The 25089-nt window shown below is 55.1% G+C and overlaps 1 protein-coding gene across 2 annotated transcripts in view; it reads left to right on the forward strand.

The window, feature by feature from the left end:
• The window catches only part of Gramd1b (GRAM domain containing 1B), a 114876-nt gene that overhangs the window by 64872 nt on the left and 24915 nt on the right, over window positions 1-25089 (forward strand). For both annotated transcript variants that reach the window (XM_013009656.1, XM_013009657.1), the window contains exon 3: window positions 20120-20330. In XM_013009656.1, the coding sequence (XP_012865110.1) occupies window positions 20217-20330 (114 nt within the window). In that variant the 5' untranslated portion in view covers window positions 20120-20216. The remainder of the gene's footprint in view (window positions 1-20119; window positions 20331-25089) is intronic.

Consider the following 25089-nt stretch of genomic DNA (forward strand, 5'->3'; position numbering starts at 1 on the left):
GTGGATGATCTCTGGTTTAAAGGAAGAGCAGGCGTGGGCTGGATGGGGGGATGGTCTCGAGGCTCAAGCCTTGGGCTTGAAGGACTCAAGATCTATTCTTAAGCACAATGTGTCAGCATCTTAACTGGGGCACCCAGCAAGCAGGCTTCCCTGTGTAAGACTGTAATCCAGGATTAAGAAGAGGTCAGTCACCTCTGCAAAGAGGTGATCTGGAGCGGAGCTTAGTGTCTCAGTGTCTCCTGATGTCCAGCACGCTGTCTGCCCTGTGCCCCTCTGCCGGTGGCAAGGAGCTTGGAGACTCTTCAAACTTGAATGTGGTGCAGACCACCCTGAGCCTTGACTCTGGCCTTTTCCTGTGCCCTTCACCGCGCATCTTGGCTCCTCCTTGTTCACATGTATTCCTTGAGCATGTGTTTTAAGGCTGGAAAGAGACACTGAAGAAGACTCCCAAATTTACCTGCCAGGGGTTTCTTGGGAAATGCTCCTGCAGTGATACTGTTTCCAAGATACCTAGCCTGCCCTGTTGCTTGGTGGGAAGCCAGGGGACTAGGAGCTGGCTTAATGAGAGGTTAAAAACTCTGATGCCCTGAGAGAGGCTTTGGCCGGTGGCATGGAAGCCGTAGAGCTGGGACAGCCCTGCAGATGCGTCCCGGAGTGAGGCGAAGTGAGCGGGTGGTTCCTATGGTCACTGGACGGGCTGGTCCGCGGGCAGTGTCTGGGGTCCAGGCATGTCCGTCGGAGGAGTTAGTCCATGACCAGCAGGGTGGGCTCCACGGCTTGTTTGGGGATGGAGGATGCTGCCAGGGGGCTGCATGTGCAGGTTCAGAGGAAGTGGAGGACCATGCTGAAGAGGCAGACAATTTGGGCTAAGTTGCCCATGTTCCTTTCCTGGCGTTCTCTTCTGTGTCAAGCCTGGGACTTTAATTTGCATTGGGAAAACAGAGTCGATTTTCACCCGTGTTCTAATGCTCTGCTGCCCCCTTGCAGCCGCCAGGCTGGCAGGTTCTTGGTTCTCCTGGGCAGTGGTTGGTCACCTATGAAGAGAGCAGCCTGCCCCGTGACTCACCCGGGCCCCACACTGCTTCCCTTGCAATCATGACCTCTGCTGGCCTAGGCCGTGTGTGTGTGTGTGTGTGTGTGTGTGTGTGTGTGTGTGTGTGTGTGTGTGTGTGTGTGTGTGTGTGTGTGTGTGTGTGTGTGTGTGTGTGTGTGTGTGTGTGTGTGTGTGTGTGTGTGTGTGTCCGTCCTAATGCTGGAGTGTGCGTAGGGCCTGGGCTTTCTGTCTGAAGCACAGCCCTGTTGACCTTCCTTGGGAGTGAATTCTTGCCTGGTGCTACCAAGCCATCAGTCTAATTTTGGAGATTGAGAAAAAAGAAAGTTTTTCATTCTCCCTCCAGTGCCTTTCAGAATGTTAGGAAATTTAGCCACACGAGATCATCTTTTTTCAAAGGGAAAAAAATAGAGCAAATAGGATCAATTGAGGATGGGGCCACTTTCAATATTAAGTTTCTAGTTCCTAGTGAATGATGTGTTGGTGTGCCAGGGAAATTTGTAGATATGTCTACGATCTCTTGGACTCAATTTTCTTTTCTGTGAAATGAGAACAATAGATTAAATGAGATGCATTCCAAATATGTTCTTCACAAAGTCCTTGAATAAGGCCTAGCATGTTGCATCGTGCCGAGGTTTAAATGAGCAAGGCCTAACATGTTGCATCGTGCCGAGGTTTAAATGAACAAGGCCTAGCATGTTGCATCGTGCCGAGGTTTAAATGAGCAAGGCCTAGCATGTTGCATCGTGCTGAGGTTTAAATGAGCAAGGCCTAGCATGTTGCATCGTGCCGAGGTTTAAATGAGCAAGGCCTAGCATGTTGCATCGTGCTGAGGTTTAAATGAACAAGGCCTAGCATGTTGCATCGTGCCGAGGTTTAAATGAGCAAGGCCTAGCATGTTGCATCGTGCCGAGGTTTAAGTGTTGTTTTTGTTTTTCATTTTTCCTCCCAAAGTGCCCACAAAGAAGTCTCTGCTTCTCATGCCCTGTCTCTCTTTGACTGTAGTGGCTTGGGAGGCCGTGGTGTTGAATGGCTGAGAACGGGCTCCGGAGTCAGAATGCTGACAGAAAAGTCTTCCTTTCTGTTTTGTTGTAGTTTGTTTGTTTTTAAATTTTCTGATCAGGAGGAAATTATTTAATCTTCAATATTCCTCTACTTCCTCTTTTGTAGCTTAGGACTGGTGTGAGGATTAAACAAGGATCAGAATGGTCCCTGACTCAGAGTAGACTCTAACTATTCTGGCTATTTTGTCATTCCTGAATAACTTGAGGGCAGGCAGACCCTGTTAACTCAGCTGCGCTTTCTACTCCTCTGCACAGGAGAGCATCCATGAAGGTGCGGCAGCGCACCAGCTATGCCAATAATCTGAACAAGGAAAGTTCCATATTAAGAATCATTAACAACGGGTGAGGGGAGGGAGGGAGGATGGGAAGGGATGGGAAGGGGAAACAAAGCGCGGGCAACAATGCTTGATAAGAAATGTACCCGTTATCTTGCCCATGTAATTGTAACTCCTCTGTACAGTATTCTCACAATTAAAAAAAAAAAGAATCATTAACAAGTAAAGACATAGAAGAACTCCAAAGAATGCCAAGATAATAGATATTGCTGTGTAGAGAAAGAGGGAGGGAAAGAAGGATGGGGAGGAGAGCACTAAATGAAGGAAGAAGCTTTCTTTGTAGGAAGGCCCCACCCAAGATGCAGATTCTGAACTCATGGAAGAGGGCGTGGTCGTGGATCAGTGGAGGCTGAAGGTGGCCCCAGGTGGGGCACAGGATTTGCCAGCTGTCTGTCTGGGTCCAGCGAACAAAGTTCTCCTGCCCATACCCTGCCCCTCAGCTCCACCGTTCAGTGGAGAAATGTGTCCAGGAACAGCTGTGTGTCACAGACAGTGTATAGAAGGGTGAATTTGGAGCGAGAGGCAAGTGGATAATTGGCCTGCAATGGAACTCACCCAGCAGGGTGATTCTGAAGGTTAAGTGTAATACTGTATTTAGTATTGTAAAGCAAGGAACCCCATTGAAAGTGCTTTAAGAATGGGTAGAATGACGGGAGGGGGAGGTAGGCCGAGACACCTGGCTCACATGTGTGGGCATCATCACAGACTTCCCCCACACTGCGTGCCAATGGAAGTCCTAACAACACAGTACGGCACTGGGCTGCACATTCAGGTGCCTTTTATGTAAGTCAGTGGGCGTTTATAGACATAGCAAGACGGGATAGAAGCATGAATTTGTGATTGGAGGGAGTGGAGGCCAGCTTGAGAGAAGTTTCCTCATTAGTTGGATGAGATAAAGTTTAAGGAAAGAGTCACATGTGTAAAAGCACCCATCCTGGTGACCACCACTTGATTCTTTCCTGTCTTTCTCTGTACATGCATGTGTGTGTGCATGTGTGTGCGCACGCATGCACACGTGCATGTGCCAGTAATAGAGCCTGAGCTCATGCACCTGGCTAGTCCTTAGCTTTTTCGTCAAGGCTGGCACTCTACCACTGGAGACATCTCCTAGCTCCACCAAAATTGTTTATCTGCTTGGGTAGATCTAGCTCATAACCTCTTCCTTACTTCTGTTCCTGCAGAAGCTCTCCTCGAAGAGCTGTCAGACTGCACAGAACTCCGAGAAATCCCTTCCTCTCCTCCCTCCTCTCTCCTCTTCCCTTCTCCCTGTGTCTCCCCTCTTCCTTCCCTCCTCCCCTCCCTCCCTCCCTCCCTTCTTTCCGGTGGAACTGAGGTTTGAACTCTTGATACCTTTGGGCTTGCTAGGCAGGTGCACTATCACTTAAACCACACCTACGGCATCCTCTTTCTCTTTTCAAAGTAGAAACAGCCTCCATGTTTCCCATCTCTAGGAGAAAGGTTTAACTCAGAAGAGGGAACCTACTTTACCTTCTGTTTCCCAAATCCATGTACAGAAAAGAGTTCTGGGATTTCCAAAGCACCGATCACTTAGTAACGGAAGTGTGGAGTCTGAATGGTGGGTATCTGTCCCCGGAATTCGTTTTGCATGTTATGACTCAGCATGGATTGACAGACACTGTTAGCAGATGGCCTCTGTCTTCCCCAGTTCTTTTCTTTCTCTTCCTCTTGCTTGGCTGTTTGACTCAAGGCTAGCACTCTGTCACCTGAGCCACAGCTCCACTTCCAGTTTTTTGCTGCTCAGTTGGAGATAAGAGTCTTATGGAATTTCCTTTCTGGGTTGGCTTTGAACCACAGTCTTCAGAGCTCAGCCTCCCAAGTAGCTGGGATTTCAGGTGTGAGCCACCATGTCTAGCTCCAAGGCCTTTGCTGACACAGGATAGATAAGAGTGAACTCAGGGAAGGCAGATTGGACGTGTTCCCATATGTGTTCTTCCGTTTAATTACTGTATACTATGGGAAATTATTAATTAAATTACCTTCTGCCTCATCTGAAAAATGGGGATTATGAGCCCCCATCTTTTACATTACATGAAATCATTCTTATCAGGGGCTTAGCAAATGGCATTTGCTAAGCACTTTGGAAGTACTCTTGCTATTATCAGGATAATTTTGGTTTTATTGTAGCTCAAGTGAGGAGCATTTATTATGAAAGAAATGTTTATATTCTCCATAATACAGTAGGCCAGAGACTTGGCTTTGCTCGGCCTGGAACCTTCTTGGGTAATGAGCTCTGGTGCATGGAGAGCAGGCTCGCACATTCTCACGGCTGAGGCCACAGAACCCATGTCTTAGGAAACAGAGTTTCGTTTTTGTTTGGTTGGGTTTGGTTTTTAGTTTCAGACTCCACTAAAGATGGATGAATACCTGCTCGGCACTGGGAAATCTTTCGTTGTGCTGATTTTCAGCAGTAGCTGTCGCTGTTGGCCAGTATAGAGAATAATAGCTTGTTTGCTCACAGGTACACAGTTTATGTTAGATGAAGTAGAATGTGCACTATGTGTGTTTGTATCATGCAATCCTCTCACAACCTGACGAGAGTCTCTTATTTTTGTGACCGATCTAAAGGTAATGGTAGAGAGAGTAAGATCCAGGAAACTTCTATGCGTGTATGAAAATGTCCTAGTCAGCCACATCCTTTTGTACAATAGATAGATGTTCAGAAAAGAAAATAAAGAGAAAAACAATGGAGAGATCTGAAGCTAAGTGTGCATAACTTCTACCGAGTTAGCACTGGCTTCGTCATTTCAACCAAAAGCTACCCCAACACATCATGGGGATACTAACCGTATGGCACCATAGAGGAGGAGGAGGAGTGCGTGCCTGTTACAGTGCGCACGGGAATCCCTGAAGAGCTAGCCCAAGTTGTCCAAAGTCACCTAGGGAGTAGTGGAGGCAGGTGCCAGTATTCTCCCCACCAAGCCTTGCTTACGTCATCACGGCGTTCAGTACAAAGGCGCAGACTAACACCCATGCAGGACGCAGCATGCGAAAGCAAGCGGAAAGAACAGTGGAATTTGCAGTTAAGTTCTGCACTTCCTCTCCTGGCTGCTGTGCGGCAGGGGGAGGGAAGGCACCCAACTTGTCCACTGCTTTGATTCTGTCTCCTCATGTATCCAGCAGTAGAAAAAGAATAAAGATCTATGTATTGGCTTTTTCAGATGGCAGCTGAATCGGAGGTAGGATGTGGGAGGGGAGGAACGACTGACGGAGACTTAGAGATGCAAAAAGCAGCCAGACTGGGGTTTGGATCCAGATCCAAGGCCAAGTTTATTTTGTGGTGTCAACGCAAAGAGGCTGGAAGGCTGTCGTCTAAGCAGGAAAGCAGGCTGGGCGCTGGGGCTTGGCCACCTCTGGAGGATGGCCGTCGAGGCCAGCCAGGGCAGAAAAGTGTGCTAGACTACAGCGCCAAAATAACTAGCAAACAAGCCCAAGATCAGAGGCCATAGGGACCCAGTGACTGTGGCCTGGAACCCTCCAGGTAGCCCAGGGAAACCTTTTCTCTCTTAAGTTGGTTATCTCAGGTATTTTATCAGCCTGTGGAAAGGTAATCTGGGCAGCTCATTATCTTGGGGAAACAGTCTGGTGATCTAGAGTGCCAGCTCTGGCCCTTCCTCTCCCTCCCTGCATTCATTTCTCCTTTTCCTCCTTCCCTTTCTCCTTTTCTTCCTTCCCTCTTCCCTTCCTTTCTTCCTGTAAGCAGAGTAGGTTATTGGGAGGATAAAGGAAAGCCAAGAAAGGAAAGTAGGCAGATTCTCCTTCTAGAGATGAAGAGCCCACAGGAGCCCTCCAGGCAGGGGGTCCTGGGGTAGTTCCAGTCCTGGGGTCCTCCGCATCTTCTCCCCCGGGCTTTGTGCTGATCGCTGGACGGCTGGTGCGTGTGCCATCCCGGCTCTCTTTGTTAGTTGAGTGGGCACCCTGGGCATGATGGGAAGTAGTATTGGAGCGAGAACTCACGGCATTCTGGGAAGAAGCAATTGAGCAGGAGCCCAGGGCACTGTGGGCACAAGAGCGCCAGGATGGGCCGCTTGTTGTACACCACATGACCGACACCTTGTCTGGACTCAGCATCCTCAGCTGTTTTTGGCCGCTAAGACCGACTCGTGTGACGGGGGCGGGGGGGGGGATTGAATGTCTTAATGTGGACAAAAGTACTTTATAAGCACAAGTGCCTTTCAAGAGGTTCATGATGTCATTGGAGGGTAGACTGCCAGACAGAGCGTGTACCTGGACCATGCCTCTCAGCACCACATGTCGATGGGAATTCCATCTCCAGACACAGAGGTTCAATTGGGAGTCGTTATTACAAAGCCAGCAGCTGCAGACAGACACATATCCCCCCAAAACTTAGAGCCTCAACTACATTTCAGGCTGTTAGGAAACTGAGCCATGAGAGTAGGAGAGTGAAGAGCAGAAAAACACTCTCAACAAACCTGATCAGTTCCAATGGAGAGCTGAAGTGGTGAGCTGCGGAAAGTCAGGAGACAGGAGGCTGGCAGCAAAAGGGTCGCTGAGGTGATGGGGCGCGGGGGGGCCTAATCAGGGCCACGGTTACTGGGCGCTCCCGAGCTCAAAGTCTAGAGGGTACAAGGCACGGACTGGCAGGCCCAAGTCCCCACCCCTGCCTCTAGGAGTTCAGGCACATCTGAATTCCTTCATCCACCAAGAATCCAAAATGGTACCCGTTAGACCCAGTGCCCGAGCATCTACCACAGTGCCCCAATGGTGCCAGTTAAACCAGTAGCCCTATTTCAAAATACTGTCCTGTCAGCGGATGGATGGAGAACCCCAAAAGTCACATGCTTGACACCAGTGCTGAGCCTCCATCCTGGGCAAACCTGACCTGATCAGGAAGCGAGCATGGCCATTTGCCGTCTCTGCTGTCAGCCTGCTGCCCTGAGAAGCCCTTGCCGTTTTCCTGTACAGATTGCAGCGTCCAGGGGCCGCCTACCTCCTCCGGATCCCCAGGGCTCAGGCAGCAAGAGCTGCAGCCATCCAGGAAAGGATGCGAGGCTCGATTTAGAGCCTGCGCCTGTGTTTTTATTTAGCATCCCTTCCTTCACACAGGTTGACCTAATAGGCAACACCTGGAAAATAATTGGCGACAGCCCCGGGAGCACAGGCTCCTGGGAGCAGCATCTTGTGTTTTGTCAGATTTGGCGATGGAGAGGAAATAGCTCCCCGCGGCCCCGGTGGCTCTGTCCTCCAAGCTGGCATGAATAATTGAGGGCTGGCAAGCCGACTGCACCAAAGAGTTGCATTATGTAAACCTGCAGGCGGCTGCGCGTGTGTGTGTGCGCGCACGCACCCACGTGTGTCTGCGCGAGAGGGTGCATGTTTGAGTGTGTCTGTGCGTCTGTGCGCGTGCGTGGCTGAGCTCAGAACAGCTGTGTGTGAGGGAGGGAGAAAGAGAGAGAAAGGGGGGGACAAGCGAGCAAGGGGCTTCTGTATGCTGAACAGCCACGCCAAATATCCACCACAGCCACAGAGGGAGGTGGGGGGCAAAGAAAATCAAAGGGGGGCCATGCCTAGGATTCCAGGGCCGCGGGAGACCATAGAACAAGGGAGATCTCCCAGCTTATGAGAGCCCAGCTTCCCCCCTCCCCACCCCAGTCCCCTCCTCTGGTGGTAGACACGGCCCCAGCCGGCAGGCATGGACGTGGAGGGGAGGCCCTCCGGCCTCAGCCCCTGCCCCCGCCCCGCCCCCACTGCCCAATGCATGAATGAATGAGCTCCTTCCTCTCTGCCGGCTCTCTGCTACTGTTCCTAATGGCTTCCAGGTTAGTGCTACCTCGTGCTGACGTGCTCCTGTGTGTACGTGTCAGTCTATCTTTGTTTCCTCCTGGGATGTGGGGGGGGGGAGGCGTGGCTGGGTCCTGGGGTCAGGTGGGGACCCAGGGGCTGTCGCGAGGACCCGTCTGTCTGTCTGTGTCTGTCTGTCTGGGTGGTGCGCATGCACGCTGTTCAGGGCAGCCAGGAACACAAACCTTTGGAGGCAGAGTGAGATCTGGAGTCCATGTTTGCTTCTGTCTCTGTTTGGGATCTGGAAGCAGCCTGCATGACACCCGCGGAGGTGCCAGCCGCTCTCCCCCCTGGCCTCTCCTCTCCGCACCCCTCTTCCCTCCAGGAGCCCTGCTTGAGGCCAGCTTTGCAGCCAGCGGGCAGGAGGCAGCCCTGGATGGGCTGGAGCCCAGGGGGTGCCTCCAATGCTGTCTGAACCAGGGCCCCTCTCTGACTGGGGCAGGCGGTCAGGGGACTGCATTTGAGGGACGTCGTAGAGGTGGCCTGGCCTGGGGGGGAGGGGAGGAGACTGGACAGGCCATGTGTTCCGGTCCCCACCCACTGACTTCCGTGGGTGGGAGGGGGCTGGGGCAGGGGAGCTTAGGGACAGACGTGACTTGTTCCCCACGAGACACTCAGGTCTGTGACCAGCCGACGAGAGGAGAGGCTGGAAGCGGACAGCTTGCCTCTGCGGGAAGTACAGCGATTCCCTTCTTCAGCTCAGCCGGCACTTGACTGGCAGATTTGTCCTGTGTGTTAAGGAAATAGACGGGGGGGGGGGGGGGAAGGTGGGGGGGTCTGGCTCCCCCACCCCACCCCCCAGCTCCCTGTACTGCGGGTTCTGTACTTGATTTAGGGACGGGAGGACTTAGAGCCTGCCCCATCCCCACCCCCACCTGGACCCCAGCTTGGGTGGGCTGGGGCTGATGGCTGTGTTCTGAGATTAGCCAGCCAGCCCCTGCTCTGTGTCTCCCCTCCCTCCTCCCCTCCCCACAGCTAACCCTGAGTCACACACGCACTTCACGCCCTCACTGGAGTAGCACTTTGTAGGTTAGAGAAGCCTCGGTCCGAGTTATTGTGGTTTTTTGTCTTTAAATCCAGCCCTAGTAGAAGGGACAGACAGAGGAGTGTCTGCAGAGCTGTCTACAAAGTAGCGAGCTGAGGGCTTGAGGTGGACAGCGGGGAACCAGCACCCTGGTAGCTGCTTAGACCTTGAAGCAGCAGCGTTGACATGTCAGCTGGGGGAGAAGGAGGAAAAAAATCTTTCTACCCAGAAGAACAACGAACACAAACACAGCCCTCCTCTTCCTCTTCCTCCTCCTCTTCCTCTCTTTCCTGGTCCCACCACTGATCTCTGTTGCCTGTCTTGGTGATGCGCATTACACCTGTGCGGAGTGCTGTCTGGGGCACAGGTTCCGCATCGTGGTGGCGGTGGGGCGGGGGACAGGAGAGACAGCGCTGGGAAAAGACCTCTATAGGCCCTGCGCTGGTAGAGCAGGCCTGCAAACTCAGTAAGATGTGGTAGGGCTTTGTGGGCCATTCCGTCTCTCACTGGTAACTCAAGCCTGCTTCGCATAGAGGCTGAGAAACCTGTCAACAAATCATTTCATGGCTGTGTTCACACACACACACACACACACACACACACAACCTTTATTCATGGCCTCTGACTTGGGGACGTCACAGAATTGTCGCATGCCATAAAATATTCTTTGGGTTTCTTCCACCCATTTAAAGAGGTAAATAGCTTTTTAAAAAGAGTTTTGCTTTTGGCGCAGGTACCGGGCCTTGAACTCAGAGCCTGGCCTCTGTACCTTAGGCTTTTTGCTCAAAGCTAACACTCTTATTATTTGAGCCACCGCTCCGCTTCCAAGATGTGTGGTTTTGGACCTGGCAGAGTGGTGTTCCCAGTGAGCACATCCGGATTTGTAGTATGACACGGGTTAGAATAAGCTGGGTGACTTCCTCCTGGTCCTGCCAGATCTAGGGTTTGGCGGGGGACGGGGTGGGTGGGTGGGTGTGCGTGCAAACCAGACGTCATGCTTTTCTCTTGCTGCAGGCTAAAGTGACAGAATGACACCCAGAGACTCACCAAAAACCGTGACTAATTCCAGCTTCCCTTGTTTTAGAAAACGACTCCCCAAATAGGTTTGTGTGAAGCCCGTGGGGCGGTTCTTCTGCTCCCTTCTGAGCCTGTCCGTCCCCACTCTGGAGAACTTGGACGGGAGTCCATTGAGTGGAGAGGGAGCCGAATGGGTGGTTATTTGTAGCTGTGTTCTGTGAGAACTCACTTTACAAGAAATCAGATTTGAGAACAGGTCCTCCGGTCAGAAGCCACAGGACAGCTTGGAGTTTACAATTAAAAAAAAAAAAAAACTCTCAAGAGTTGCCCGAGGTGAAGCATTTGCATATCAAATAACTTCTCTAGTGCTTGTTGTTTTAAGAGCTGGGTCTAATTGATGTGTGGGTGGAGATTCTGTTTGGACAAAGGGTCTTTAACTTCTGAGAATAGGTTAGAGGACCTAGAATTCTCTAAACCGGGAGAGTGGGAGGGAAGGAGGGGCTGCTGCCCTCAAGTCTAGGAAAGCAAGAATGAGACAATGGCATTAAATGCCAGATAACATACTTTTAAGGCTTGCTTCTGGTAGAAAGTGGCAACAAGGAGAAAGACAAGGTGAAGCTCTGGGATTTTGGGCCCTAAATGTATGTTAGGTTAGGCGAAAACCTCTGGGGTGACTTGCTTGCCTGCCTGAAGCCGGGCAGGGAGACTGACCTCTTCAGCACTTCTTTCTACCGAAATCCCCATGATTGGAGCATAGTGATCGTTCCTTGAGCTGTTTCTAGTTCACTGTCTCACAGAAAAAAAAGCGAGAGCTGGCCTTGAGTTCCCGAGGTGAAGGAAGGATGGGCAAGCCCATCTTTACAAGCCCGTCAGCATGGGAAGGCTCACCCTACGCGGCCCAGCGCCTCCCACCCATGTCCCACCGCTTATCCAGGAACTGACGTGCTCTGACCAGAGAGGTGGTGCTGGATTAAGGCTGAGGCAGCCGGCATGCTTGTCCTAATGGGGTTTGAAGCCCTCTGTCTGAGAGACGGCACCGTTCTACGTGCCTCTCTGCGTGCTGTCTGAGTGCTCGTTGGCATCCTCTTCTTATATCCTTCCGGGGGGTCAGGTGGCATCCGCATTCTTCTCGAACAATAAAAAGCTGCATTTCTGAGAGGAGCGCTTTGTTCCCCCACCCCGCCCTGATTATACCCAGGGAAGGGACCCAGTCGGCAACGCCACCTAATGCCCCATGCGCTGTTCTTCGCGGTGACAGGTGGTGATTAGAGATATGTCGATTGAATCCAAGCGGCTCCTATTACACGATGTTGGTAATTACATTTATCTCTTCCTCCAGATTGTGGGTTTCTTAGTCAGAGGCAATATTCCTCGCGTCTGGAACATTACTTGGCACGGAGCATGGTCTCATCCATGGGTGGGTGGGTGGTGAATGGATGGATGGTTCCTGCCCAGATTCCTTCCAGCTTTAGTGGCAACATTTCTCCTGAGAGGGGGGGCTGGGAACGGGTGGGGGGGATGGGGTGGGGAGGGGCCCTCCATGGGCAAACTTGGAACTCAGAGTTCTATTCAGTTGAACTCCTCCTTGACTCCTTCAGTGGCTGTGGTCTTCTCCCGATGGATTGGAAAGCTTTGTCAGGAAAAGGGCTTTCTGGAATAGCGTAGTGCCTTTCTCCTTTTCCCTTGAACTTTGAAGCTTCTGAAATACTTTGGGTGGGATTGGCAGAGGCCCCTAGAAGTCAGGTTAGAAAGTACTGTCTCTCTGTGCCCGGTATCATGTTTAATGTTGTATGGAGGCAAAGAACCATCACACAGTCTCTTGGGCTGGATGTGTAACTGTGGAGTCGGAGGTGCGCAGAGCTGATTGGATGATGCTGAAACAAGATGAGCTTCCTTTCCAAAGGCTGCTGAGCCCCGAGAATTAGACAGATAATGATCATTAAAAGTCCTGGAGAAATAAGGGCATGGAGTTCCGAATCCCCCCACAGGGTGTTCATACCCGTCTGCTGCCGCCTCGCGAGTGCTGTGCCGTGAAGCCAAGGCCGGTGGCTGCCATCTGGGCTGCTTGGAGGGAATCCCTGCAGCCAGGGGAAAGATGGAGCGTGCAGCCAGGGAGGCTCCTTGTAGGTGAGACAGCCAGAAGGACTGTTCCCCAACGGTCAGGTGCCTGTGCGCTGTGGACAGCCTCGGGAAGAGGCCATCGAGCAGCTCTCGTAAGTGTCTGCTTTATCTCCCAGCATTCTTAGCTGAGGGTGTGGATGGGGACCATCTTGTGCTCTGCCTACACCTTCAGGAAGTGGATTCCGTCCCTTGGCGGGGGCTCACAGCCCGCTCCTCACCTTTCTCAGTAAGGATCGGGACCTCTTGCACTGGGGATGCACGGTTTAACTCAGTTTAACTTTTTCATGCCGGTAAGATAGGCATGGACAGCCGAGGAACATGAAGTACACAGAAAGATAAAGCGGTTTTTCTCAAGGGTACCAAAGAGCTCAGGATTTTTTTTTTAAATAGGTCCTGGAGCTTGAACTCAGGACCGGGGCGCTGTCCTTCAGCTTCTTTTTGCTCAAGGCTAGTGCTGTACCCCTTGAGTGGCCGCGCCCCTTCTGGCCTTTTCTGAGTAGTTTGTTGGAGATGAGAGTCTTGGGAACTTTCTTCCCAGGCTGGCTCCCATCCACGAACCTCAGATCTCAGCCTTCCAGGTAGCTAGGATTATAGATGTGAACTGCAGGTGCCCAGTGAGCTTAGGATTGAAACCCTGATCAATACTATGATATCTGGACAAAAATAACAATGGAGAAGACCAGCCAGGAGTCTGGAGGAGAGGGCCTATTTTAGTTTTCATGGGTCCCGACATCAGAATAAGGACTGACTTCTAAAGAAGAAGTCTGATTTGGGCCCAGTTTAAGAGAAACACGTCTAGGAGCGTGGCTACCAATATAAGGAGTGGCTTTTAGAAGAACTCTTTTTTTTGTTGTTGTTGTTGGTCGTGGGGCTTGAACTCTGGGCCTGGGCGCTGTCCCTCAGCTCTCAGCCTCCTAAGTAGCTAGGATGACAGGTGTGAGCCACCGGCGCCCAGCAGAAGAACTTGTTTCTTTACTCCTGCACGTGCCAGTGTGTGGCAGTCATTTTGCTAGAGGCCCTGGGGGGACATTGCAGCTCCTGCGGAGCGGACAAGGGCAAGCAGGTGATGCCCCAGTGCTGCTGGCCTGGCCTGGCATAGGGGCGCACTTGGGACGGGGTGGCCCTTCGGGAGTCTGCTCCACACTTGACCTTGGAGCTTTGATCTGAAGGTTGTAAAGAAACCAACAGGCTCAGGCAGAGACACCAACAAGTGGAGCTGTCCTTGGGCACTGGCTGTGTTCAGGGAAGAGAATGGCCCAAGAAGGCTGGACTAGCACTGCGAGGGCGTGGTACCGGTAGACATTGGGAAGGCGGTTGGATGCCAGGAGTTGGGTAGCTGTCTAGTATGTCCTTCTCCTTGGAGACTCGAGTCTCGGCCTCCAGGGGAGGGTCGGGAAGCAGCCTGTGGTGCGGAGCTCCCCGGGGGACTTCTGGCGGTGGTCTGTGTGGCACCCCCGAGGCGCCCCCCGATCGGACCCTCTCTGAAGATGCCATCGCGGCGGCTCTGGCTTCCTCCCAAACCATCTGATCCTGTGTCTGTCAGCGGGGTGGGGGTGGGGAAAGTGGGTCAGGCTGTTTTGGCATTTCAGGCGTGGAGTCCCACTTCTCTTGCAGGCTCTTGTCTCCATGGAAATGAAAAATAGTGTTTGTCATGCCTGTTCCTGGACTGAATTCCAAACTGGGATGAACAGAAGCTGCGGGAAAGCCAGGCGGCGGGGAGCAGGAGGATGGACGGGTACAAGCTGCAGCGTTGTGGACAGCCTGTTAGCTGGAGCTAGCGAAGGCCTTTCCCCAGGCCAGTCCCACCCCCCACCTTCCCTCTGGGACCCAAGAATATCTGCAGAAGGGTAACTGAACCTCTCGCTGCTTTTCCCCTTCACAGACCTTGCCCCTAAGTCAACTCATCAGTTAATAGATTCATCAGCAACCGAAGTCGCTGGTGGGGCTTTGCTCCATGCAAGACATGGCACAGGTCTAGGGGTTTCATCAGTCAGCTGGTTGCAGATGTGGTAGATGGACTGGCCTTGTTGACTTTGTAAGATTTGGGGAAAAGCATTTTTTTAAACTTTCCTCCGATACTTACAGGAGGGCAGGAGGGGTCAGGAAGCCCCTGAGTTGTGGGCAGGACACCCACAGAGATGTGAACAGGCCAGCCGGGCAGAGGAGCCGACACAGGATGCTCCCGGCAGCTTGTGCCTTGTGGTACAGCAGGTGGAACGGGCCCATTCCAAGCCAGGATCTGCAGGTGGCATCTGTGTGACCTGTGATTGGGCAGAAAGGCTCCCCGGGGAGCCTGCGTCCTCCCTGCCCTTGCTCCGGGCAAGATGCCGCTGAACCCTAGCCAAAGTGAGGCAGCGGCCGCAGGCCACCTCTGTCCTGTAGTGGGGTAAACACACGCCTTCACGCAAGCTTTCTGACTCCTTTCTTCAACTGGGCCATCACAGCTTACCCACCAGATACAGTGGGCTTTCTTCCTCTGAGGAAACTGACCCGCTGGGCGTGGGGAGCCTCAGGTAGCAGTTACTACAAGTAGTAACACCAAGAGTAGGGTCCGCTCAGGGCCACAGGGAAGAGCTAACTCCCAGCAGCAGATGGGCACGCATTTCTGACCCCTTCCACCACCCACGTCCTACAAAGTATATGTGGGAGCCCCTGAACCTTGTTTGCACTGGTCTGGGAAGAAGACTTTGAGTGTGTGCACATACTAGTACTGGCACTTGAACTTGAGGCCTTGGGCTCTTTGAGCCTGGCTTTTTCATTCAAGGCTGGCACTCCATCACTTTGAATATTTTTTTTTGGGGGGGTCCAGTCATGGGGCCTGAACTCTAGGCCTGGGCACTGTCCCTCAGCTCTTCAGCTCTACCACTTGAGCCACAGCACCACTTCCAGCTTTTTGCTTATGTGGTGCTGGGGAATCGAACCCAGGGCCTCATGCATGCAAGGCAAGCGCTCTACCACTGAGCCACCTTCCCAGCCCCCACTCCATCACTTTGAACCACAGCTCCACTTCCAGCTTTCTACTGGTTAATTGGAGATAAGAGTCTCATAGACGTTTTTGCCTGGGCTGGCTTTGAACTTGTCTTCAGATCTCAGCCTCCTGAGTAGCTAGGATGACAGGCGTGAGCCACTGGCGCCGGGCTGGATTAATTTTCATAGGTGACTTGGTATTTTCCTCTCCGAGGGAATCGGGGACTTGAGCCATTCACCTCCTTCCCCCAAGGTTCTGGTTGGTTCTGCTCCTTGCTACCTATTGCGGATTTTCGCGGCTAGAGACGTTGCTTGGACACCGTTAAATGGCAAGCAGAAATGCAAAGAGGAAGAACCACCCTCAGGAGTCCTCACAAACTCTCCATGTGGAAGTGGAGTTGGTGATGGTTGCATGTAAAACCCTTGCAAATGCCACACAGATGCACCTGTGGCCTTTCTCTCTCGAGTGAGCTTGGCTATGGGAAAATCCAAAGGGGACTGGCTGATTCCTCTGGTAGTGTGGAGGGTGAGGCATGTCCTCAATCTTACAGAGAGGAACAGAGTTCACTTTATCATTGTCCCTCAAATACATCAGTTGAGGCCGGGCGTGTTGGTGTAAGCCTGTAACTCCAGCTCTTGCGTGGGCTGACGTAGGGGGATTGAGGTCCACGGCTGGCCCAGGCTCTGCGTTCAATCCTCAGTGCTGCCAGATCAAAAGGAGAGACTTGCGGTGCATCAGCCCATGTGCCAAGTACTTCACTCGCGTTATTTCGCCGTATAGACAACATGGCTCTGTGAGACAGGCATCCGTTCTTCCAGGGAGAAAAATGAGGCTTAGGAGACCAGGTCACACCACAAGCAAGTGGCCGGCGTGGGACCCAGCCCGGGCTAGCTGGCACCGCAGGCGGCAGTTAACCCCATCCCTGCCCTGCGGGCTCCTGGCACACGCACTGGAGCTGGACGTCCCATTTCTAGTTGAGCGCTTCCCCGGTGCGGGCAGCGGCGCCCCGGCCCGGCACGCAGCCTCCTACAGAACTTCCCAGCGTCCTCGAGGACGCACAGCACCCGACTCAGCACAGGCTGGGAGCGAGCCGCGGCCCGCTGGCTGGTAGGATGCGCTGTGGGGTGATTTCGGGGAGCCCCGGCTGCCGTCCAAGCTAGGGACCTCCAGAGGGAGGGGCGTTGGGCCTGCAGATCCTGGTGATTTTCTATCACGGTGTTGCACACCCAGCGACCGCGCTTTGCTGCCAGGGGCTGGGCGGCTGGCCGAGGAGCCACTGTGCTGTGCTCCTTGGTTGAGGGCCGCTGTCCTCGCGGGGGGCTGAGGGTGAGGCTGGAACACGGTGGCCAGCACGTCGAGGGGGCGGACGGCGACTACGGAGCCATTGAGAAGCCTGTGTGCTCTTTCCACATCTCTCTGTTTGTGGAGGCCCTCAGCCAGATCTGAGGATAGGACGTGGGGTCAGGCACTCGACAGCAGGAGATAGTGTGGTCAGACTTAGGCAAGCACTGTTTGTTAGTGAGAAAAGCCGGAGACTGAGACAGGCTTTGTTGGAGATCTTCAAAGCAGGAAGTGGATGAACAGCTTCTGGGACACAGGCCGTGGGCTGAGGGTGTCTGTGGGGCTGGAGCCCAGGCGCGAGCGTGCTGTGTAATGCTCTGTACGTCCATGCCATTCTATGCCTCCATCTCCTTTCTTTCTAGAACATTCTCTTCTCTCCTTCTCTGACTTCCACCTGGCTAACATGTCTGCTGCACCAAGCTCCAGGGCCGTTAGCCAGTCTCCCCATCCCCCACCCTTGATCACCTCATTTGTAGTTTATTTTCAGACAAAAAGATATGTGTTCAGCTTATCTGTGCTGAAAATGCCCAAAGCCAGGGCCCTTTCTTTGGCATCTTGAACGTCCAGCACTGGTGTAGTGGAGGTGGTCAGTGAACACTGCCAAAGCCGGAAAGACAAGTCTGCAAGCCACACCCCTCGCCAGGGGCTTACACCCCCTATTCTTAGGGTTTGGGGGATTTTGTGGGTTTTATTTATTTATTTATTTATTTATTTTGGTCAGTTGTGAGGCTTGAACTCCAGGCCTGGGCACTGTCCCTGGGCCTCTTTGTGTGCAAGGCTAGCACTCTACCACTTGAGCCACAGCACCACTTCCAGCTTTTTCTGCTTATCTGGTGCTGAGGAATCGAACCCAGGGCCCCATGCACGTGAGGCAAGCGCTCTACCACTGAGCCACCTTCCCAGCCCTATTTAAGGTCCTTTTTTTTTTTTGCTTTAAAGTCTAAAGATTTTAAAATATAATACAATCTTATTATTAATCATGCTGGCATGATTAATGGCATAGAGTTTGAAAGGCTCAACACTATGAGAAATATGTTTTTTCATATGGGATCTGCTGGTTTTATTGCTTAGCAGTATGTGCAAATCTGTGGGATGAAGGGATGACTGTGTGGTGTGTGTGTGTGTGTGCATGCGTGTGCATGGGTGTGTGCATATGTGGTGCAGGGTGCACACATGGATGTGTATATGCATTGTGCTGATACTGGAGTTTGAACTTCGGGCCTGGAAGTTCAACTTTTCACTCATGTCTGGCTCTCTACCACTTGAGCCATACCTCCACTCCCAACTTTGTGCTGGTTAATTGGGAGAGAAGAGTTCCCCAGATTTCTCTGCCCAGGCTGAGATCTCAGCCTCGTGAGTAGCTGGGATTACAGGCGTGAGCCACCAGCGCCGGCTCCCAGATCAGTGTGTGACAGGGATGCCTGCTTGGCTTCTGTCTCTGGTAGTTGTTTGGTTTGGTTGTTGGGGGTAGGGAGAGAGTTCCCCGCTGTTCTGGGAATGGTAATCCTGGGAGGCACTTTAAACCTATTTGGCTGTGGTTTGAAATTGGCTGACCCGACTCTCTCTCAGGACCCCCAGACCACACGCTGTGGGCTGCCCGTCTGCAAACTTGGCCCCGTGGTGAGGCTTCTTCCGCTGAGGCAGAGCAGTGAAACTTTCTTCCCGGGGTCTCCAGTGCTGTAGTCCAGGACAAGGGGGGCAGGAGCAGGACTTGGTGGGCGTTCCCCGAGCAGGGATCGCTGGTGTTAAGTGAGATGTTAAATGCACGCTGTGTTTTTGCTTTCCTTGTGCGTCCTTTGGCCATGGTGGTCTCCCTCCCCCCCCCTCATTGGTTTCCTTCCAAAAAGTTCCGCGCTGCCCCCCCCCGCTGTCCCCCCCCCCCTCGGTGCTTTCTGCTCTGCCTGGGCCGAGGTCCTGCCAAAGGGACTTGGTTTTTATCTCCGGTGTGTCCGCTGGGGTGTTGGAGGACGGGGCTTCTGGGGCTTCCCACACAGCCACCACTCCCTGAAGGAAAGCTGGATGTGGTGTCCTGAGAGTGCGGCTCCCGCACCCCCTGCCCCTCCTGCTCCGGCACCCCCTGCCCTCCCGCACCCCCTGCCCTCTGACTGCTCAGCTGGTGGCTGGGGTACTTGGCTCTTTACACCCAACACCACAACCTGGTGCTGTCCGCTTGGTAGCTTCACATTCGCTTTCTTTCCCATTTTCCCTGCCTGTGTTGTGTGTGTGTGTGTGTGTGTGTGTGTGCAGGTGTGTGTGTGCAGGTGTGTGTGTGCATGCATACACACCCATGTGCACTGGTACTGTGGCTTGAATTCAGTACCACAGCACTTTTTTGTTCAAGGCTGGTGCTCTTCCACTTGAGCAACGCGGCTAGCCTGGCTTTTTTCTGGTAAGGTAGGCTGACTTCAAACCTCAGTCCTCAGATCTCAGCCTTCTGAGTAGCTAAGATTACAGGCCCCAGCCACCCGTACCCAGCCCCCAACTCTTACTAATTAATCTTTCCCTTTATTAATCTCTTTCTGTATTCTGCCCAACAAAGCAAACATCTACTGAAGTTTAACCAACACATTCGGTTTTCCTCTCCCTTTTTCTCTGTCATCTCTTCTCCTCCTCTGAAAACACAAGCAAGTGAGAATCTGGTAGTCACTATGCTAGGAGCTCATAATGGTGTAATTGGGTTTGGTAAGATGGGATGTTTAAGGCACTTGCTGGAAATGGATGTGGGGGAGGGGTGGTGCTTGTTCACCTTCACCATCAGGGGAAGCGGGAAGGAGCCGTCTGTAAGAAAACACAACAGAATGGTGTGGGCAGGAAAACCCAAGCAGAAAGCCAGGCCCTCTGCCATCAGCAGACGCTTACCTTACCTGCCAGATTCGGTCTTCACTTTTAAAATTAGGGGTCTGGGCACTTAGGGTGCTGTTTTAAGAGCCCAGTGTCATGAAGTATGTGAGAACGCTCTGAAAAACAGTATTGTGACTGCCATTATTATGAGCAAGTGTTCCAAGTAGAGCACGTATACGATGAACTAATAGCATTGTATGAGCTCCAGTGAGCCTCTCAGATCATAACTGGACGGCGCTTGGCGTCTGAGAGGATAATGGGGGCTCCAGCAGTGGTTGGATGGTCAGACACCGGATGGATAAATGTATAGCTTAATTGCTGATGCCTACCAGCCCTTTCCTAGTCCTAGTTCTGTTTTCCTAGGTTGGCACCACTGCCCTCTCCTGGCCAATAGCAGAATTACATGGCACTCAGTCCATCCCTGGGCCCCTGTCTCCCTAGGCGCCCAGGCTGCATCACTGACCACCTGCTCTCCTCCTCCCCCTCCCCCTCTCCTCCTCCCCTCCCCCTTCTCCCCCTTCCCCTCCTCCCCTGCAGCACGGCCAGTAACTCCAACCGCAGCACGCCGGCCTGCTCCCCCATTCTCCGGAAGCGGTCCCGCTCGCCCACCCCTCAGAACCAGGACGGAGACACGATGGTAGAGAAGGGTTCGGACCACTCCTCGGACAAGTCCCCGTCCACGCCCGAGCAAGGCGTGCAGCGCAGCTGCTCCTCCCAGTCCGGCCGGAGTGGGGGCAAAAATTCCAAGGTGAGCGGGGGCCACCTTGTCGGCTGGTGTCGGGGGGCTTGGTGGTGCCCGGGAAGGGGTGCTCTCCTCCTGCGGTGAGTGGATGGCGCCGGTGTCCTTCAGGCCCCGGCCGGGCAGGCAGGCAGGACAGGCCCTCCGCCCCAGGAGCCCCAGGACCAGGTGCTGAACCCTTCTGCAAAGTTGCCCCCTAGAGCTAGTGCTAGGGATTGAATCTTTCAGAGAAACTTCCAGAATGCTCTGTCTGGCATCCTGCATTGCCATCGTCCCCACCCACTCCACACACATCGGGCCATGAGGACTGCGACCCGGCCAGGCATGGCGGCATGCGGGCCCTGGCAGCCCCAGGCTGGTGATGGCTCCCCAGAGAGCAACCCTCCCGTCCTCAGTCTTCCGGGAAGCATGAGGCAGCACTGCCCAGATGCTCCTTCTAGAAGCTTCTCTCTGCCTTCAGATCCGCAGGGCCCGGCAGGGGCTGGGGACCCCAGGGAGGTGAGGGAGACCGTGCCCCGTCTGAATTTGTCTTTTGATTTCTTGTTCTTCCTCTTCCTCCCGCCACTTCCCAAATCCCTTCTTTGCATGCACCGTCTTAGTCTCACAAGCGCCTCTCAAAAGTAAGCCATGTTTCGTCTGTCTCCTCCTCTCCCCTCTAGTGTTGACGTGTTTGTAGTGCTCAGCATCCTCGCCCTCCGCCCCCCGCCAGTTCTGCCCACGTGTCCTGCTTGGTCCCTCTCCCAGAAGGGCCAGCCCCACGGCCCCACTGTCCCCCCTCCCCACCCAGATTGGCTTGAAGTCACCGAGGGACGCGGGAGGCCCCCCCCCCCCGCGTCTGCCTGCGCCCCAGCACTGCCTGCGGAGGGCATCCGTCCCCTTCCATAGCGCCCTCTCCAAGCAGAGCCCGCCCGGGGGGCCCCCCAGCCTTGCGGGGGGACGGCCCCCCTCAGGGCACCGCAGGCCCCTGGTGATGGGAGATGGTGGGCGGATGCCCTTTTGGAGGGCACCATCCTGCCCCCATCCCCGCAGCTGCTCGGCTGGTGACCCCGCCCACTTCCCCCCATGCCTATGGTACTGGGGGGGGCGGTGCCCCGAGTGCCTAGAGTAGCCCCTCCAGGTCCTGGAGAGACGGGAACAGGTCAGGGGCCCGAGGGAGGGCAGAGGGCCTCGCAGAGCTCTCCCTCCCGCACCGCGGAGGCCGGGCCTGGGTGCGGAGGAAGCTACCGTCCCGTCTCTCTCAAGTGCAGCAGAAGGGCGCGCTGCTGTTCCATCCTGGGGGAGGGGCAGAGGCTGCACAGCTGGGCCCGCAGGCTTCCTACGGAAAGCTGGGCAGCGTTGCGGGGCGTCCAGCAGCCGTAGCTGGCTGCGGATGGAGTGGGCACACCGGCAGGTGTCCTCTGTGGGCTCGGGAGCCTGGGCATGCATGGCAGGCCCGGCATCGAGGGCAGGCCCGGCATCGAGGGGCAGGCCCGGCATCGAGGGCAGGCCCGGCATCGAGGGCAGGCCCGGCATCGAGGGCAGGCCCGGCATCGAGGGGCAGGCCCGGCATCGAGGGCAGGGTCTGGCCAGGCTTGCGCCCGCTCTCCTGAGAGCACCCGTCCCTGCTCTCATCGATGGGGGCCTTGAGGTGTTCCAGGCCCGGCTGGTGGGAGGGAGGGCCTGGATGACCCACACCAGGTGGGCACCGGGGGCTCCTTCTCTCTGCTCGCACATTTGTGAGACGAACACAGGGAGCGGGGGCGTGGCCAGCGCTGGGAGTGTGTGTGTTTGGATCTGGCCATGGGTTGGAGCAGGGAGTGTCCAGTGATAAGGACTCTTAAGCTCTGAAATGGCGGGTCACGTTGGGAACCAGGTGCCAAGATGCAGAGTGCAGGCGTGGACAGGGGCCACGTGCGGTGCAGACAGGGGTCTGGAAGGTGTAGAATCCGGAACCATCTAGGAGGAGGGGTCCCTTCGCCAGGGATGAAAGAACAGAGGGTGGGGAGTGTTTAAAGCAGACCGAGCAGCTTCATTGGAGAGCAAAAGGGAGACTGTGATGCAGGCCTTCCCTGGAGAAGGGCCCAGTGGCATCCTCTGCCAGGGTGGTCTCTGGCGCGGGGCTCCTCCCAGGTCGTGCCCACGGCCGAGGGCTGGTGTGTGCACCGTCCTGGGGCTTTTTTATTGGTAAGTGGGAACCCAGGGCATGGTAGGAAGAAGAAGCAGTGCCGTTATTATTATTGTTGTTGTTTGTGCTTCCTCCTCTAACGGAGAAGGTCCACTCTCCCCCAAATCCAGGCCCTGTGGGCAGTGTGGAGCCTAGGAGACTGACATGGTGTGGGGTGAAGGTGGTGGATCTAGGAGAGGGAGGCGCTGACGTCGTGGAGTCTTGATTGTAGTGGAGACTGCAGCTTAGGGGGTGGACCCCGTGTGGTCTAGGTGGTGTAGATGGTAGCATCTAGGAGGTGTAGACAGAATTGCCCGGTGTGGCCTAGGAGGTGTAGACAAAGTTGTCCCGAGCGTCTGCACCTCAGAGTGGACCTGTGGTCTCCCCAGCTGAGGTGGGTGCTGAGGAGAGACGTGTCTGTGGCTGCAGCGGTGGGGGCAGACCCAGGGTCTTGGGAACGCGCCCAACGCGGGCTGAATGGAAGCTGGTGTGGGCTCCCTCTTGCCAGTTGAGGTCAGATGATTTGGCATCTGGATTTCCTCATCCCGAGAGGCCTGGGGTCTGGGCAAGGCCATCTTCAGCAGACAGGCCGCCTCTGAGCCCTCAGCCCCAGCCCTCGGTGCTCTGTCCGCACGGGTGGGCTGGAGGACCGTGGTCTTCCTGGAATGCAGGCGCAGGCTCCAGAAGGCGGTGGGGAGTTCCAGCAGGAGACGGCCCTGTGCAGACCGGGGAGAGGAGGCCTCGGAGGCCATAGGCCGTCTCGGAGGAGGAGTTGGAGCCGACCGGCGTGTGCAGGGCAGGGGATCTGAGGTCCCACCACTCTGGTGGCTGCTGGGCCATCTTGGGCCCTGTCTCCCGTCCTCCCCAGAGGAGGCCACACCTTGAGGTGTTTTTCAGGCAAGCTAGAAAATGCCCCCTTTGCCCTCCCTGGCCTCCATTTCTTCTGGTGTGACTCGGGGAAGGCCTGGCTGGCCCAGTCTTGTTTCAACGCGCTGTTGAGTCTCATCCTTGTTTCTGCCTCCCGTGGGCTGGACTGGAGGATGGGTGCCATTCCCAGCTGCGCTCTGCCCCATCAGCTCCCACCCAACAATGATTGCTTGTGGCCACCAGAGGGAGCCAAGCCACCCCTGTTGCCAGCGCCTCTGGAGAGCAAGCCTGGGGTGGGGGGCGGAGGCCGGCCAGTCCTCCGCTGCCTGCAGCCCCCCCTCTGGGGTTGGCTTTAATGACCCAGTGTCCTCACGCTAGTGTTCTCCCTTTTTGTTTTTTGTTTGCATTCTAATTTTTGTGGTTTTCTTTTCAGTATGACAGACTTAACCTGATCAAAGTAAGACGTTGGTTTTGCCCCCCTCACCCCTAGCGACAAGTCCAGTGCGTAGCCCCCACCCCCCCTCCCGTGCCCACCTCCCGGCTGCCTCGTCCTTTGCCCTAGGAGATGCCTTTGGACGTGGGGGCAGGAAACTTTCCCAAGCTGACTTGGGAGTGTTTCCAGGGCCGGACCTTTCTCCGGTCCTCGGGGTCCGCCCCTGTAGCCAAGGCTCACGGAAGCCAGAAATGAGCCCCGCTCACTTTCTCTTCTGAAGCCGTGTCTCTGTGCTCACCCCCTCCTCTCTTTAGCCAGATCCGTAGATGGAGCTCTCCAGCCCGTGCCCCAGCCCCTGGCTCTCCCCCTTGGTTCCCTGGTCATCTCTGTGCTCCGGGCAGAGCTCCGGGCGGCCTCACCAGGGTGGCGGCCTCTCCCCCGCGCCTGCAGCCTCTCTAACTTTCTTCCAGGACCCAGTTCAGGAGGGCATGGGGGGCAGGAGGGGGAATGATCCCAGGAGACTCATCTCTGACAGATGGTCCAGAAAGGGGTGGAGATTTGGGGGGAGGATCAAGGCACGCACGGAGGGAGCGGATGGGAAGCAGCCCGGGGCTAGCCGCTCAGGGGCCACAGAGCCCCCCAAAGCCGCCTTTACCCGCTGCCTTTTGCGTTTCTCTTGAGGGCTTGCACGCGTGCTCTGCCCCGCCTTTACAGAAGAGCAGGTAGTGGGTGCCACTACCCACACTACTGCGGGGCCATTTCCTCGGGCGCACCGGGCCTTCAGCCAGGCTCGTGAGGACCCTGAGGTTCTTTGCCCCAAACAGATTTCCAAGGGATGAGAGCTTGGTGCCAGTGCGTGGACAGGGACGGCCCGCGCGGGGAGGGAGATCCTACCTCGTGCCCTCCCCTGCCTCGGGGCCTGAAGGCCACCGCAGGCACCGTCAGTAGCCTCGCTGTGGAAGATGGCTGCCGTCCTGGTGTGGCTTTCAGGAGCTCAAGGGAGCCGCGGGCAGCGGCCCTCCTGCGGCAGCGTGCATCCGCGCAGCTCTGCCGTCCCAGGCTCAGAGAGCGGCCTGTCCTCGGCCCCAGGGCCTCCCCGCCCGGCTCCCCGTCCAGCAGCACCGCGGTCCCGGGGGGCTGGGCTGGCCGGAGGAGGGACAGTGCCATGTCAGGGCAGTGTGACTTCCGGATTAGTCCGTGGAAAGACGGCTTTGGGGGGATTACCATGAGCCCCCTTTCAAGGAAGGGGCTAGAGGGCCATCTGTCGTCCTGGCCACGTCTGGCGGCTGAGGTGGGAGCGGGGGGGGGGAGGGGGAGGACTCTTC

Source organism: Dipodomys ordii, unplaced genomic scaffold (genome assembly GCF_000151885.1).
Source record: "Dipodomys ordii isolate 6190 unplaced genomic scaffold, Dord_2.0 Scaffold10, whole genome shotgun sequence".
NCBI lineage: Eukaryota > Metazoa > Chordata > Mammalia > Rodentia > Heteromyidae > Dipodomys > Dipodomys ordii.